This window comes from Oncorhynchus masou, chromosome 23, assembly GCF_036934945.1.
Source record: "Oncorhynchus masou masou isolate Uvic2021 chromosome 23, UVic_Omas_1.1, whole genome shotgun sequence".
Taxonomy (NCBI): Eukaryota; Metazoa; Chordata; class Actinopteri; order Salmoniformes; family Salmonidae; genus Oncorhynchus; species Oncorhynchus masou.
Genome location: NC_088234.1, coordinates 63,811,166 through 63,828,228, shown reverse-complemented (window position 1 = coordinate 63,828,228; position 17,063 = coordinate 63,811,166). Strand labels below are relative to the sequence as shown.

Here is a 17,063-nt window from a genome sequence, read left to right as displayed (position 1 = left end):
ATGCGCGTAAGACACAGGCGTGAGTTTACTTCCACACAAGATATTACACTTACCAGTGACTTACCAAGCACACTTCAGAAAGTTTGTACTGCCGAGAAAATGAAAGTGTGTGTGTCGCGGCCATGGCGGCGGACCCCAGCTGAGATACTGGTGTACAGGAGAGTAAATCTAAATCCTCACCTCGGATGTATCCCTCCGCTGTGGAGTGATAACAATATATTGGAGTGATCCAATATAGTGAAACATAACCAACCAAATCCTTTCGCCCTTTTTTGTACACTTAACTAATCTCCAAACTAGCTTCAATGCCATACAACACTCCTTCCGTGGCCTCCAACTGCTCTTAAACACTAGTAGAACCAAATGCATGCTTTTCAACCGTTCGCTGCCCGCACCACTACTCTGGACGGTTCTGACTTAGAATATGTGGACAACTACCAAGGTGTCTGGCAAGACTAAACTCTCCTTCCAGACTCATATCAAATATCTCCAATCCAATATAAAATCTAGAATCGGCTTCCTATTTTAAGCAACAAAGCATCCTTCACTCACGCTCCAGGTCATCTATAAGTCTATGCTAGGTAAAGCTCCGCCTTAGCTTATTGGTCACGATAACAACACCCACCCGTAGGTATCTCACTGGTCATCTCCAAAGCAAACAACTCCTTTGGCCGCCTTTCCTTCCAGTTCTGTGCTGCCAATGACTGGAACGAATTGCAAAAATCGCTGAAGCCTTATATTTCCCTCAATAACTTTAAACATCAGCTATCAGAGCAGCTAACCGATCGCTGCAGCTGTACATAGCCCATCTGTAAATAGCACATCCAATCTACCTACCTCATCCCCATTTAGTTTTTTATTTACTTTGCTGCTCTTTTGCACACCAGTATTTCTACTTGCACATCATCATCTCCTCATCTATCGCTCCAGTGTTAATTTGCTAAATTGTAATTACTTCGCTACTATGGCCTATTTATTGCCTTACCTCCTCACGCCATTTGCACACACTGTATATACACTTCCTTTTTTTCTTATTGTGTTATTGACTTTACGCTTGTTAATTCCATGTGTAACTCGTGTTGTTTGTGTCGCAGTGCTTTGCTTTATCTTGGCCAGGTCGCAATTGTAAATGAGAACTTGTTCTAAACTAGCCTAACTGGTTAAATAAAAGTGAAATAAAAAAAAATAAGAAAACAAAAAGAATTACTTTACACGTTGGAAAGAATTAACTAAAAAAAGAGCAAACTAGAAAGCTATTTGGCCCAAAACAGAGAGTACACAGTGGCAGAATACCTGACCACTGTGACTGACCCAAAATTAAGGAAATCTTTGACTATGCACAGACTCAGTGAGCATAGCCTTGCGATTGTGAAAGGATGCAGAAGGCAGACCTGTCTCGCAAGAGAAGCCAGGCTATATGCACACTGCCCACAAAATGAGGGGGAAACTGAGCTGCACTTCCTGACCTCTCGCCAAACGTATGACCATATTAGGGACACATATTTCCCTCAGATTACGCAGACTAAATCCAATTTTAATAAACTCCCATATCTATTGGGTGAAATACCAGTGTGCCATCACAGCAGCAAGATGTGACCTGTTGCCACAAGAAAAGGGAAACCAGCGAAGAACACCATTGTAAATACAACCTATATTTATGTTTATTATTTTTACATTACATTTACATTTAAGTCATTTGGCAGACGCTCTTATCCAGAGCGACTTACAAATTGGTGAATTCACCTTATGACATCCAGTGGAACAGCCACTTTACAATAGTGCATCTAAATCATTTAAGGGGGGGGGGGGGTGAGAAGGATTACTTTATCCTATCCTAGGTATTCCTTGAAGAGGTGGGGTTTCAGGTGTCTCCGGAAGGATTCCGGATTTTTACCCATTTGTACATCATTACAACACTGACATTTGAAATGTCTTTATTCTTTTGGAAGTTTTGTAAGTGTAATGTTTACTGTTAATTTCTTTGTTATATCACTTTTATTTATATTCTATTTCACTTGCTTTGGCAAGGTAAACATATGTTCCCCATGCCAATAAAGCCCCTTATATTGAAATTGGTAGAGAGAGAGAGAAAGATCAGACTGACCTGATGAGTGGAACATTGTCTAGAGTACAGCACAACGTTGGTCCACTCTGTAGGTACAGCTCCTTGTCACACGACTGGTTATATAACCTGTGTGCGCGTACACACACACACACACACACACACAGGGAGGAAAGGGATGCTTTGATGAGGACAAGGTTTTAAAAGTCATGTCAAGCAGCCCTTGTAAACAGTCTAGTAGTGCATAATAGAAGACTACGTTTCACTATTGCAACATCCCTATTATGGAAATACTAGTCTAAGTGGCATTACATGGGAAAGTGTTTTGACAACCCCACACACACTCAGCAAGGCAACTAAATTCAGCTGTGGGACGATTCTGGTCGGAGCAGATAGTCGGGGGGCCGGAACATAACTATAATAATTTGTGCATTGCAAATTGACCACAACTAACTCCAAAAAGAGTTTGAATACCTTGATTAAATTGAGACCTGATGACATCTTTTTTTTTTTCCTCTTGCGAATGCTCGGAAACAGGTTTCCTAATTTAAACAAATTCCTGGTGATTTTAGTGTTTTCTTACAAAAAATGTAGCATGATTACAGACAGCTAAGCTAACAGGCAGCTAACAGGCAGCTTATATAGAGATGAATTTATTTTTTTATTTTTTTTATTTTACCTTTTATTTTACCAGGCAAGTCAGTTAAGAACAAATTCTTATTTTCAATAATGGCCTGGGAACAGTGGGTTAACTGCCCGTTCAGGGGCATAATGACAGATTTGTTCCTTGTCGGCTCGGGGGTTTGAACTTGCAACCTTCCGGTTACTAGACCAACACTCTAACCACTAGGCTACCCTGCCGCCCCAGTGAGTGAGTTAGAGGAGAGCAGGAGAGCCAAAAGAGACTCCTTGTTGTGAGAGTGGTTTGACGTATGCAGGCAAGTATTATACCATGTATAGGTTTCAGGCTATGTAGCAGTGATACAACTGGTTGATAACTAGTTATTAACATGAATAAACTACACAGTTAGCCTAGTGGGGCGGCAAGTAGCCTAGTGGTTAGAGCGTTGGGCTAGTAACCGAAAGATTGCTAGATCAAATCCCCGAGCTGATAAGGTAAAAATCTGTCATTCTGCTCCTGAACAAGGCAGTGACCCACTGTTCCTAGGCCGTCATTGTAAATAAGAATTTGTTAACTGACTCGACTAGTTAAACATTTTTCTTTTTAAATAAACAGCTATTAACATGAATGATTTTGCTACGTACCAGTTATTCACAGGGCAGATGTGCTGGTTGTACAGGGCCATGACGTACCTGTGACAGGTAAAGAAAAGGGTCAGCCTATGCATAATATAGACAACATTGATCAGATAAAGGAGTAATGGTTAGGATACTACACAGACAGGAGGCAACACACCTCATCAACGTACCATGGTCTTCAATCTGGACAACACAACTGAAACTTGAACATTTAACTACTTGAATCATGAGGCTTATGAACTCACAGCCATTCATATGGCTTGGAATGGAAAAAGTGATTCAGGGAATAGACCATCATCTAACATGTTTAATACTCGTTTTCCCAGGGGCCTCTATTCTTAGAAACAGTAAAAAGAGAAATACAGTCGGAACCAGTGAGTCATTGAACAAATAGAGGGAACAGGAACAATAACCGTCACTGGTGGTTTTGTGGTTGAACCAGGGAGAACGGGGTGAAAGACTAAGGTTTCCAACCACAGGGCAGAGTTTCACACAATAGAAGAGAGGTAAAATGTAGGTTATTTGAAACATGACCATTACGTGAGAATGCTCTTGCGGTAAAATGCATTGCTTTCAGAGTGTTATGATAGGGAGGCGGGATTTTTTAAGTGGATGAGGTTTAAGTCGTAAGAATTACAAATTCAGGTGGAGAAATCCAGGGGAGGCAAGCAACCTGTCCATTGCAGAATATACAACCTAAATCGGCTCTCAAATTCCTGTAATACCAGCTGGGGGGGGGGAAAATCACATCCAATGTAGTTTAAGGGTTGTCACTGGTTGTATGCTCTCTCAATGTAGGCTATGCTCTCCATCTATGCTGTCATTGCACTCTCTAGCCTTCTGTTAAAACAAATAAGCCACACAACAACCTGTCACTGAGATTGTCCTGTTTACTTGCCCCTGGAAACCAGGTCACCTGATAACAAATCAGCTAGCAATTCTGACTGATCAAAATCACCACAAAGTGTCTCCTAATTCCAATCGATATTCTTGTTTGCTTGAACTGGACAAAAAAATATATAAAAAATAAAATCAGTCACTGGACTGGACTAATATCAGGAAATCTGGGTGTACTCATGGAGGACCAGTCTGGTCAATGTGTTCTAACCCAGAAACAGGTTGATTCAGCTTGGTCTCCCCCTCAGAGGGGCACTGACCGGAGAAATGAGAGAGAAGGGGTGAAAGAGAGAGGTGAGAGAGAAATTGTGCACCAGAATATAATGCACCCAACAAAATCAAAACTCCGATAAAGGGTAATTGTCATTGAAAAATTACGAAGCACAACACCATGCAGTAGAGACAGACATACGAATATAGGGTGTCACAAACACACAGGGTCTTTCTCAAAATGCATTCTACGGTGCTTCAAGCACAGGAAGGTTGGAGTACGAGTCCAAATCAATGTATGGGAGGGCACTTCTCAGATGCGTACTCCGTTTGTACATATTTTGAAGCGGAAAGTATGCACAGAAATATTACGCAACTACGTAAAAATGGCGCAACCTTTCATTAAATTAATTGCAGACATTATTTGAACTGAAGGGAGAGAAAATAAACTCAGACTTTGGAATTAAATGTCGCCAATTCACATCTCATACGTTGCTTGAATACAATATTTCATCATGATAATTTAATAAATTCATACCGTGTCAATTTTAGCAATGTTTAAGGGGAGAAAGAAACGCATACCTATTTAGGCGAGGTGCTGGCTAGCAGAGTAGAACACAAAAAAAATAAAGGAGAGCCTCACTCTAGGAGCTCAAGTGCAATAATTTAATAACCTACAGTGCCTTGCGAAAGTATTCGGCCCCCTTGAACTTTGCGACCTTTTGCCACATTTCAGGCTTCAAACATAAAGATATAAAACTGTATTTTTTGTGAAGAATCAACAACAAGTGGGACACAATTTTTAACAAATCAAAAACTGAAAAATTGGGCGTGCAAAATTATTCAGCCCCCTTAAGTTAATACTTTGTAGCGCCACCTTTTGCTGCGATTACAGCTGTAAGTCGCTTGGGGTATGTCTCTATCAGTTTTGCACATCGAGAGACTGAAATGTTTTCCCATTCCTCCTTGCAAAACAGATCGAGCTCAGTGAGGTTGGATGGAGAGCATTTGTGAACAGCAGTTTTCAGTTCTTTCCACAGATTCTCGATTGGATTCAGGTCTGGACTTTGACTTGGCCATTCTAACACCTGGATATGTTTATTCTTGAACCATTCCATTGTAGATTTTGCTTTATGTTTTGGATCATTGTCTTGTTGGAAGACAAATCTCCGTCCCAGTCTCAGGTCTTTTGCAGACTCCATCAGGTTCTCTTCCAGAATGGTCCTGTATTTGGCTCCATCCATCTTCCCAACAATTTTAACCATCTTCCCTGTCCCTGCTGAAGAAAAGCAGGCCCAAACCATGATGCTGCCACCACCATGTTTGACAGTGGGTATGGTGTGTTCAGGGTGATGAGCTGTGTTGCTTTTACGCCAAACATAACGTTTTGCATTGTTGCCAAAATGTTCAATTTTGGTTTCATCTGACCAGAGCACCTTCTTCCACATGTTTGGTGTCTCCCCCAGGTGGCGTGTGGCAAACTTTAAACAACACTTTTTATGGATATCTTTAAGAAATGGCTTGCTTCTTGCCACTCTTCCATAAAGGCCAGATTTGTGCAATATACGACTGATTGTTGTTCTATGGACAGTCTCCCACCTCAGCTGTAGATCTCTGCAGTTCATCCAGAGTGATCATGGGCCTCTTGGCTGCATCTCTGATCAGTCTTCTCCTTGTATGAGCTGAAAGTTTAGAGGGACGGCCAGGTCTTGGTAGATTTGCAGTGGTCTGATACTCCTTCCATTTCAATATTATCGCTTGCACAGTGCTCCTTGGGATGTTTAAAGCTTGGGAAATCTTTTTGTATCCAAATCCGGCTTTAAACTTCTTCACAACAGTATCTCGGACCTGCCTGGTGTGTTCCTTGTTCTTCACGATGCTCTCTGCGCTTTTAACGGACCTCAGACTATCAAAGTGCAGGTGCATTTATATGGAGACTTGATTACACACAGGTGGATTGTATTTATCATCATTATTCATTTAGGTCAACATTGGATCATTCAGAGATCTTCACTGAACTTCTGGAGAGAGTTTGCTGCACTGAAAGTAAAGGGGCTGAATAATTTTGCATGCCCAATTTTTCAGTTTTTGATTTGTTAAAAAAGTTTGAAATATCCAATAAATGTCGTTCCACTTCATGATTGTGTCCCACTTGTTGTTGATTCTTCACAAAAAAATACAGTTTTATATCTTTATGTTTGAAGCCTGAAATGTGGCAAAAGGTCGCAAAGTTCAAGGGGGCCGAATACTTTCGCAAGGCACTGTAATAAGCGGTCTTCATCAGGGTATAATGACCAACACTGCGGGGTGACTCGTTTATATAGTGTCAAAAGACACACGTGTCTGTAATCATGGCCAGGTGTGGCCTGATATCATTAGTTAATTCTCATATATTAAAATAACATACAAAAAAACAAATGGATAGCGTACCATCACAGATACAATTTGGCTACATAAGCCTACAAACATTTACAATGGCACAATCACAATAATGGCTTCAGATCAAAGTCTACGTTGAGACTGAAGGGAACAAGAGTCTTTAAATTAAAGATCCAGGCAGCCTCTCGTTTTAACAAATTGTAGAGGTTACCCCCTCTCCTCAGGAGGGTGACAAGTTCGATGCCAATATAACGTAGAGACAAAATTGAGTGGTTTTCTTCCAAAAAGTGGGCCGCAACTGGGTAAGTTGAGTTTTTGTACCTAATGGTGCTACGACACTACGATTAGTACTTTTAATCCGCGTTTTGTTTTAGCCACAATTTTTACGACAAGGACAAGTTATAAAATAAATAACTGCCTTAGTGGAGCACGTAATAAAACCTTTGATTGGGATCTGTTTCCCTGTTTGGGGGTGTTTGAAGGATCTACATTTATAAGTGTCATTGCATTGAGCACAGCCATTACACTTGTAGTTTCCATCCAGTAGGGCCAGAAATAGACATTGTGTCTTGGGGTGGTATATCTTGGGGTGGTCAAATCAGAGTTTACCAATAGATCAGATTTCTGCCCCGCGAGAATTCGCCCAAGGGAAGGTTAAAAGAAAAACACATTACCGATACTATCATCGGATCGTAAAATGTGCCAATGTTTGTGAACGATTCCCTTAATTTTTTCAAAGCACTTTGAATAGCGGGTAGTTAGAACGCAAGAACACTTCTTTTTGCGAAACTGACCTTAAAGTGTCATGTCTCGTTTTGTTTTTGAATTTTCTCAATAGCAGTATTCATCTGACCTCTCGAATTTTCTTTCTCAGCCATATTTCTGTCACTGTTTTTTTGCTAATTCTTTTGATTCAACAGAATTGGCTGTAGGGCAAACTGTTTTTCAAGGGAAGTGAGTGACAACTATCAGCCCTCAATAAACTGTTACGATCAGTAGGTTTCCTGTAAAGATCAGTGTATAGAACATTATCTTCACACAGGATCAAAAGTAGTGGTCGACCGATTAATTAGGGCCGATTTCAAGTTTAAATAACAATCGTAATCAGCGTTTCTGGACACCGATAATGGCTGATTACATTGCACTCCACGAGGAGACTGTGTGGCAGGCTGACTACCTGTTGTGCGAGTGCAGCAAGGAGCCAAGGTAAGGTGCTAGCTAGCATTAAATGTATCTTATAAAAAACAATCAAGCTTAACAATAACTAGCTAACTACAGATGGTTGATGATATTACTAGTTTATCTAGCTTGTCCTGCGCTGCATTTAATCTATGCGGTGCCTGTTAATTTCATCATTGAATCACAGCCTACTTCACCAAACGGGTGATTTAAAAAGCGCATTCGTGAAAAAATGCCCTGCGGTGCACCAACGTGAACCTAACCATAAACATCAACGCCTTTCTTAAAATCAATACACAAGTATATATTTTTAAACCTGCATATTTAGTTAATATTGCCTGCTAACTGTGCAGAGTCAGGGTAATGTTATTTGCAGAAGTTAGGGCCGCCTGGCTCGTTGCAAACTAATATGCAAGAATTATACATGATTATGATATTACATTGAAGGTTGTGCAATCCAACAGCAATATTTAGACTAATGGATGCCAACCATTAGATAAAATACGGAACGGCTCCGTATTTCACTGAAATAATTAAAGTTTTGTTTTTGAAATGATAGGTCATTAATATGGTCAAATCCGGAAACTAAGGCTCATATTTCTGTGTGTTATATTATAATTAAGTCTACGATTTGATAGAACAGTCTGACTGAGCGGTGGTAAGCAGCAGAAGGCTCGTAAGCATTCATTAAAACAGCACTTTCCTGCGTTTGCCAGCAGCTCCTCGCAATGCTTCAAGCATCGCGCTGTTTATGACTTCAAGCTTATTATCTCCCGAGATTAGGCTGGCAATACTAAAGTACCTAAATAGAACATCCAATAGTCAAAGGTATATAAAATACAAATGGTATAGAGAAATAGTCCTATGTTCAATTTAGTTGAATTGAACCTAAAACTTCTTACCTGGGAATATTGAAGACTCATGTCTAAAAGAAACCACCAGCTTTCATATGTTCTCATGTTCTGAGCAAGGAACTTAAACATTAGCTTTTTTACATGGCACATATTGCACTTTTACTTTCTCCAACCCAGTTTTTGCATTATTTAAACTAGATTGAACATGTTTCATTATTTAAATTGATTTTATTGATGTATTATATTAAGTTATAATAAAAGTGTTCATTGTTCATTCAGTATTGTTGTAATTGTCATTATTACAAATATATATATATTTTTTTTAATCGTCTGATTAATCTGTATCAGGTTTATTTGGTCCTCCAATAATCAGTATCGGCATTGAAAAATCATAATCGGTCGACCTCTAATCAGAAGATCAAGAAAACTGATTTGATGTGTATCAGATTGCACAGTAAATCTCAGATGCGTAGAACAGGAGTTAGGAAAAGTATGGAACGCCTGGAGCTGTTTTGCATCACCCCTCCATAGAACAAAAATATAATCAATATACCGTTTCCAAATAATGATGTTAGGCAAGAAAACATCTGATTGAAATGTTTTGCATGTTTACCTGCCTACAATACCCACTGTACTGTACGTAGACCCGCAAGCCCATTGTAAGTCAATAGGGCTAGCGTTAACTGGCTAGCTACTACTGTTACCTACAGTTGAAGACTGAATACACTTAGGTTGTAGTCATTAAAATCCGTTTTTCAACCACCCCACAAATTTCTTGTCAACAAACGATAGTTTGGCAGGTCGGTTAGGACATCTACTTTGTGCATGACACAAGGGTCCTGTGTGGCTCAGTCGGTAGAGCATGGCGCTTGCAACGCCAAGCGTCGTGGGTTCGATTCCCGCTAGGGCCACCCATATGTAAAAGTAGTGGCCCCAGCCGACTTGTAAGTCGCTTTGGACAAAAGCGTCTGCTAAATGGGATATATTATTATTATTATTTATTATATATTAAATGTTCCAAAAATTGTTTACAGACTAATTATTTCACTATCACAATTCCAGTGGGTCAAAAGTTTACATACATTAAGTTGACTGTGCCTTTAAACAGCTTGGAAAATTCCAGAAAATGTCATGGCTTTACAAGCTTCTGATAGGTAAATTGACATCATTTTAGCCAATTGGAGGTGTACCTGTGGATGTATTTCAAGGCCTACCTTCAAACTCAGTGCCTCTTTGCTTGACATCATGGTAAAATCTAAAGACATCAGCCAAGACCTCAGAAAAAAAAATTGTAGACCCCCACAAGCCTGTTTCATCCTTGGGAGCAATTTCCAAACGCCTGAAGGTACCATATTAATCTGTACAAACAATAGTACGCAAGTATAAACACCATGGGACCACGCAGACATCATACCGGTCAGGAAGGAGACGGTGTAACCCTAACCCTCAGGGGTCAGATTTAGAACTTCATTTTTAAAAAACATAAAATACGGTCAAACACCTCCATAAAGTCAAAAAGGAGAAAATGGTGATTTCTCCCTACAGGGGCATCATGACATAACATTTGCACACACACCACCTGAACCCAAAAATAAATTACATTTGGTAAACACTAACTCTGCCATCTGCCTCTGAAGTCATGGCAACCATGAATAACCATCATCACTAGGCCAGAGAGAGACAACAGATAAGGAAATATGGAGAGAGAGAGAAAGAGAGCGAGAGGGGAAGAGCATCAAAGCACGATCCCAGTAACAGTGACTTCTCCACAATACAAGAGTCAGCTTGTGTATGCTGCACTGCCATTCACACACACCAAGTTGAACTTGGACAGGTAGGAGTGAATGGCAGACAAAACATGGGAGGCACACACACAGACCCAGGATACCACAGCTCTCTTCCACACACACAGGTAGTAAAAGATTCCTGAGTGTCCATCTACCTGCATGGGCCTCTCAGGTACAGTGCCTTGGCGTTTTTCCTATTTTGTTGCATTACAACCTGTAATTTAAATAGATTTTTATTTGTATTTCATGTAATGGACATAGACAAAATACTAAAAATTGGTGAAGTGAAAAAAATATACTTATTTAAAAAACTGAAAAATGGTGGGTGCATATGTATTCACTTCCTTTGCTATGAAGCCCCTAAATAAGAGCTGGTGCAACTAATTACCTACAGAAGTCACATTATTTAAGTCCACCTGTGTGCAATACACACACACCTGTTCTGAAAGGCGAGTCTGCATCACCACTAAGCAAGGGGAAACACCACACAAGCGGCACCATGAAGACCAAGGAGCTATCCAAACAGGTCAGGGACAAAGTTGTGGAGAAGTACAGATCAGTGTTGGGTTAAAAAAAAAATATCAGAAACTTTGAACATCCCACAGAGCACCATTAAATCCATTATTTTAAAAAATTGAAATAATATGGCACCACAACAAACCTGCCAAGAGAGGACTACCCACCAAAACTCACAGACCAGGCAATGAGGGCATTAATCAGAGGCAACAAAAAGACGAAAGATTACCCTGAAGGAGCTGCAAAGCTCTACAGCGGAGATTGGATTATATGTCCAAAGGACCACTTTAAGCCGTACACTCCACAGAGCTGGGCTTTATGGAAGACTGGCCGGAAAAAAAGCCATTGCTTAAAGAAAAGAATAAGCAAACACGTTTGGTGTTAGTCTAAATGAATGTGGGAGACTCCCCAAACATATGGAAGAAAGTACTCTGGTCAGATGAAACTAAAATTGAGCTTTATGGTCATCAAGAAAAACACTTTTTCTGGTGCAAACCCAACACCTCTCCTCACCCTGAGAGCACCATCCTCACAGTGAAGCATGGTGGTGGCAGAATCATCATGATGCAGGGAAGGAATGATGGATGGCTCAAAATACAGAGATATTGAGGGAAACCTGTTTCAGTCTTCCAGAGATTAGAGACTGGGAAAGAGGTTCACCTTCCAGCAGGACAATGACCCTAAGCATACTGCTAAAGCAACACTTGGGTGGTTTAAAGGGAAACATTTAAATGTCTTGGAATGGCCTAGTCAAAGCCCAGAGCTCAATCCAATAGGCAATCTGTAGTCTGACTTAAAGATTGCTGTACACCAGCAGAACCCATCCAGCTTGAATGAGCTGGAGCAGTTTTTCCTTAAAGAATGGACAAACTCCCAGTGGCTAGATGTGCCAAGCTAATAGAGACATACCCCAAGACACTTGCAGCTGTAATTGCTGCCAAATGTGGCTCTACAAAGTATCGGCTTCGGTGGGGTGAATAGTTATGCATGCTGAAGTTCAGTTTTATTGTCTTATTTCTTGTTTGTTTCACCAAAATATTTTACATCTTCAAAGTGGTAGGCACGTTGTGTAAATTTAATGATACAAACCCCCCACAAATCTATTGTAATTTCAGATTGTAAGGCAACAAAAAATAGCCCCGCCACATCGACTAACGTCAGAGCCGGTGAAATAGGATTCGATCTTGCGCTTGTATTAATGAGTTGCCTGTTTGACGGTTTGTCGGAGGGTATTGTGGGATTCTAAGATTCTGGATTAGTGTCCCGATCCTTGAAAGCAGCATCTATAGCCATAGCTCAGTGCGAATGTTACTGTAAACGATGGCTTCTGGTTGGGATATGTACGTACGGTCACTGTGGGTCAACGTCTTTGATGCTCATTTTAATATGGCTGGTGACTGATGTGGTAAACTCCTCAACATATTCCAGTCTGTGCTAGCGAAACAGTGATGTAGCTTAGCATCCGCTTCATCGGACCACTCCCGTATTGAGGGCGTCACTGGTACTTCCCGTTTGAGTTTTTGCTTGTAAGCAGGAATCAGGAGTTATGGTCAGATTTGCCAAATGGAGGGCAAGGGAGAGCTTTGTATGCGTTTCTGTGTGTGGAGTATAGGTGATCTAAGTGGTGTCACATACTGGTAGAAATTTGGTACAAACAGATTTCAGTTTTCCTGCATTTGTCACCAACCACTAAGAGCCGCATCTGGGTAAGCATTTTTGTGTTTGCTTATGGCCCTATACAGCTTGTTGAGTGTGGTCTTAGTGCCCACATCGGTTTGTGGTGGTAAACAGACAGCTATGAAAAACATAGATGAAAAGTCTCTTGGTAAATGGTGTGGTTTACAGCTTATCGTGAGTTATTATAACTCAGGCGAGCAGAACTTCGAGACTTCCTTAATATTAGAGACGCACACACACATCTCTGAGCTTCCCAGACACAACAGCTCTGTCCTGCCGACGTATAGAAATAAAAGCTAGATTTATATTAACCATGTCCTTGTTCAGCCACGACTCACAAAAACATAAGATATTAAGATAAGATCACGTTGATAGGATAGTCTTGACAGAGCACATCCAGTTTATTCTCCAGTGATTGCACGTTTGCCAATAGAACGGAGGGTAGAGGCAATTTATCCAATCTCCGACATAGTCTCGCCAGGTATCCCGCACGCCAGCCTCTATAGCACCTCCTCCTCCTCTTTATTTGGAGTGTCGGGGATTTGGGCCTGGTCCACGATAAACAATGTGTCTTTCAACCTCTGACTCATTGAAGTAGAAGTCATCATCCAAATCAAGGTTAGTGATAGCTGTTCTGATGTCCAGCAGCTCTTTTCGGTCATATGAAACAATGGCAGAAACATTATGTAGGAAAAAGTTAAGATCAGCGCAAAAAGATAAAAACAAAAGAGCACAATTGTTCTGGAGCCCATAAAACAGCCTCCATTCCCTCCGGTGCCATTATATTCAATTACCACGTTAACTTCTAGAATCTGTACATGCTGGAACACCACAAAATAATCATCATGATTATTTCTAACAGTTTCATCATGGACAACTAACTACACACTAAACAGAAATGTAGATAGACTGTTGAATCTAAAAACTCTTATTGCCCCATGATAAATTAAATGAAGATGAAATGTCATCGGAGAAAGTGCTGCGATCATTTGTTGTTCTGTAATCAAATCAGCATCCCAAAATGTCATCCACAGAAAGAAAACAGAGGAGCTTAATGGCTGACTATCTGTGCAGGTTACCTCAGGCTACACCTAAAAGGTCAATTTAATATTTCATTTCCCCTGTTTTCCTCATTGAGAAGAGCATGGAAAAGGGCGTCTGTACTGAATTGCCATTCGACATGCAGCTTTTTCAATAGAAAAAAACCATTTGCAAACAGAAAGGTCAATGGAATAATCTATGTAAGAAGCCGGCTAGCTTTGAGTGGACTCTACTATAAAGTTATTGTCTAGTTCTCAGTAGCTATTTCATGGCGCAGAACAGAGTACAGTGTTTGTATGTGGGTGTGGGTTGCAGTGTGAAATCCCTGAATAAGCACTACCCCCAGTATTTATCCTACCCCCACTTGGGGGGGGGGGGTTACGTAACAAAGCGTGCCCTTTCACATTCCGCTGCCCAAGGAGAGGGACCCTTGACTGCTCTGGGAGACAGGGTGCCCTTGTGAGTCCCACTGGACAGGAAGGAAATAGGTGAGAGGGATCTGGCGGCAACACAGCAGTCAACCCCCCTCCCTCCCTCAGTGTCCCTCCTTCCTCACTCTTTTTCTCTCTCCATCCACCCTCATTACATCTTTGCCTTTTCTAATGTGTCTACTCTGTTGTTTATCACATATCCTGATGCCTAGTCTTCTTACCACTATACATATCTACACCTAACACTCCAGCTACTGACTCTGGAGTAGACCGTGTATATAGCTACTGATGATGGAACAGACCATGTATATAGCTTACTTTTCTTATGTTTTTATTTCTATTTCTCATATGTTTTTGTTCTACTTTACTTTATAGCACTACTGATATTGATTACAGGAAAGAGCTTGCAAGAAAGGCATTTCACTGTACTTGTGCACGTGACAAAACTTGAAACTTCATCCCCTCTCATTCCCTCCAAGCCCTCCTCGAGCAGGACAAATGTCACCCCTAGACACTCATCTAAGGAGTCAACCCCAAGCCACCAACCCTAAGTGACTTCACATAGACCTAGACCTAATAAAGGACTGAATATGAAGGCCTATAGCAATAGGCCTACAGGCTACCTGAACCTGCTATTTTGAGCGAGAGAGAGAGATGAATCACAGCCCAAGCTATAATAGACAGTAGTGCTCTAAGGCCACATGCAGGCCTGGGGAGAGAACTAATCCACTCATATCACCATGGAGCCCTGGAATGCACAGCAGCTATGCAGCCAGGTTCTATGACCAGAGCAGTGGTGGTGGTTGGCACAGTTGGTTTGCATGACTAGATACTGTCCAATCCTGCCGTTAAATGTCAGGTATAAAAATATATATATAAAACTATGGCTGTGGATTGCTTTATCATGGTATTTTGAGGTTGCATGACATTTGGCCACTGACTGACTGTTTGAGATTCTGTGCCAGACATGTTGTGCCTTTGGCCAAAGGACCAAACAACAATGGACTATTTGAGTTGGCTTAAAATATCAACAAAAAGCAGAAACACTCACACAACCCATATTCCAGTGATGGTCAAGGAAGGCAGACTAACAGGTAGTATGACCCAAAGAGACATGTCCTCTCCCTGCTCTGTCCCTCTGTTTCAGGAAATAGCCCTCTTCTTCTTCTTTCTCCTCGTCCTTGGCCAAACTCGCACTCTCCTCTCATGGACTAACGTTAGCATTTAACTCCAGGTAACTGGCAGCCGCATCTCAGCCGACGTGTTTGTGACTTGAAGGCGAGGAAATGGAGTGAGTGGAGAGGCGAAGTGTCCAGTCTGGAAAGAGGAAGAAGATAGGTTACTCAACATCGCCATCATCGTGTTGTCACTATTGGCTACTATGAAATCTGGACAGATGAGTTAGGTATGGGTGACTATAGTCAAATGGTTTACAGTGTAAACATGCAAGATGATATTCACTTTTCCCGACACTTTCGCAGCAATATATTCATTATTCAGTTAGCGGTTTCATGCTAATTTGCCTATCAACTCAAGCCAATTGTTACAGGAAATAATGATAAGATATATTCTCAGCATCTCACCGTTTCTCTTTAGGAAAGATTCGTTTTTGCTTCCAACTTTCGTTTCACCTCACTCTAGTCTCGAGCGCCTATAGCTGCAACAGCTCTGTCAAAAAGGCACCTTTTCACGGGGCAAATCTTTCCTGTGTTTCTCACGAAAAATACCAACGAGTCAGTATATATTCGTTTTAAATATTTTGACAGTTTTAAGTCCGCCTTGTTCGTTTTTCTTCTTTGAATTGGACAATTAGTATGTGTATTTTCTGAGGGAACCGACGGTGTTTCGTGTATCTCCGTGGGGAGGTAGCTTTGTCAAAAATCATCAAAGCAGTCTTGCCAGCTGTTGAGCGCAACTCCTCCCCCATTGGGGGAGACTGGGTACGTTCAATTTATCTAGCCCGGTTGGACGAGAGGTGCAGAAAACGACTGAATATCCAAATGGCCAAAAATGACGAACTCCGCTCACCGACGGTCTGGTGAACTAAATCAAGCGAACCTATTAGTTTTCTCGCGCCCCCACATGCACCGATGTTCGAGCCTGCAGTTTAGCTCTGATTTGTTTGTTTGTCTAATGCTTTGTTTGTTCGTTTGTTCCTGTTTTAAGAAAAATTATGGTTATCCTCATTATTCTGTGAATTTAGGTCACACTGTTGACAACAGTCTGTTACTCAGTGTATTAACTAGGCCTACATCCCAATAACCGTTTTCGGCACGCATGTCTTGTGGTATATTTTTGACACCATGGTGCATCTCAATAGTTGCCTGGAAAGTAGAACTTATTGTCAAACCAAATAGGTGGCATGAAATAAGCATAGCTCAGTAGAAGGTACACGATTGCGTCATGTACATTACATCTAAATCCGTAGAGAAACCATTTCAGCACTCATCCATATTCATGACTATTTCAAACCACAGGAGGTTGGTGGTACCTTCATTTGGGAGGGCAGGTTCATAGTAATGGCTGGAACAGAATCAATCAAATCAAACTTTATTTGTCACATGAGCCGAATACAAGAAGTGTACACATTACCGTGAAACGCTTACTTTACAAGCACTTAACCAACAGTGCAGTTCAAGAAGAAGAAAATATTTACCAAGTAGGCTAAAGTAAAAAGTGATAATAAAAAGTAACACAAGAATAACAATAATAAGGCTATATACAAGGGGCACTGGCACCGAGTCAGTGTGCAGTATATGTAGGTGGGGGC

At 41.0% G+C, this 17,063-nt stretch overlaps 1 protein-coding gene across 2 annotated transcripts in view; it reads right to left on the bottom strand.

The window, feature by feature from the left end:
• LOC135511191 (transmembrane protein 150A-like) overlaps positions 1–16,201 on the bottom strand; it is a 47,779-nt gene extending 31,578 nt beyond the window's left edge. The window contains exons 1-4 of one of the 2 annotated variants that reach the window (XM_064932813.1): positions 15,877–16,201; positions 15,345–15,610; positions 3,329–3,376; positions 2,105–2,191 (exon numbers count right to left, since the gene is read on the bottom strand). In XM_064932813.1, coding sequence (XP_064788885.1) covers positions 2,105–2,191; positions 3,329–3,376; positions 15,345–15,409 — 200 coding nt within the window. In that variant the 5' untranslated portion in view covers positions 15,410–15,610; positions 15,877–16,201. The remainder of the gene's footprint in view (positions 1–2,104; positions 2,192–3,328; positions 3,377–15,344; positions 15,611–15,876) is intronic. The other variant, XM_064932814.1, reaches the window with a different exon arrangement.
• Positions 16,202–17,063: the final 862 nt, after the last annotated feature.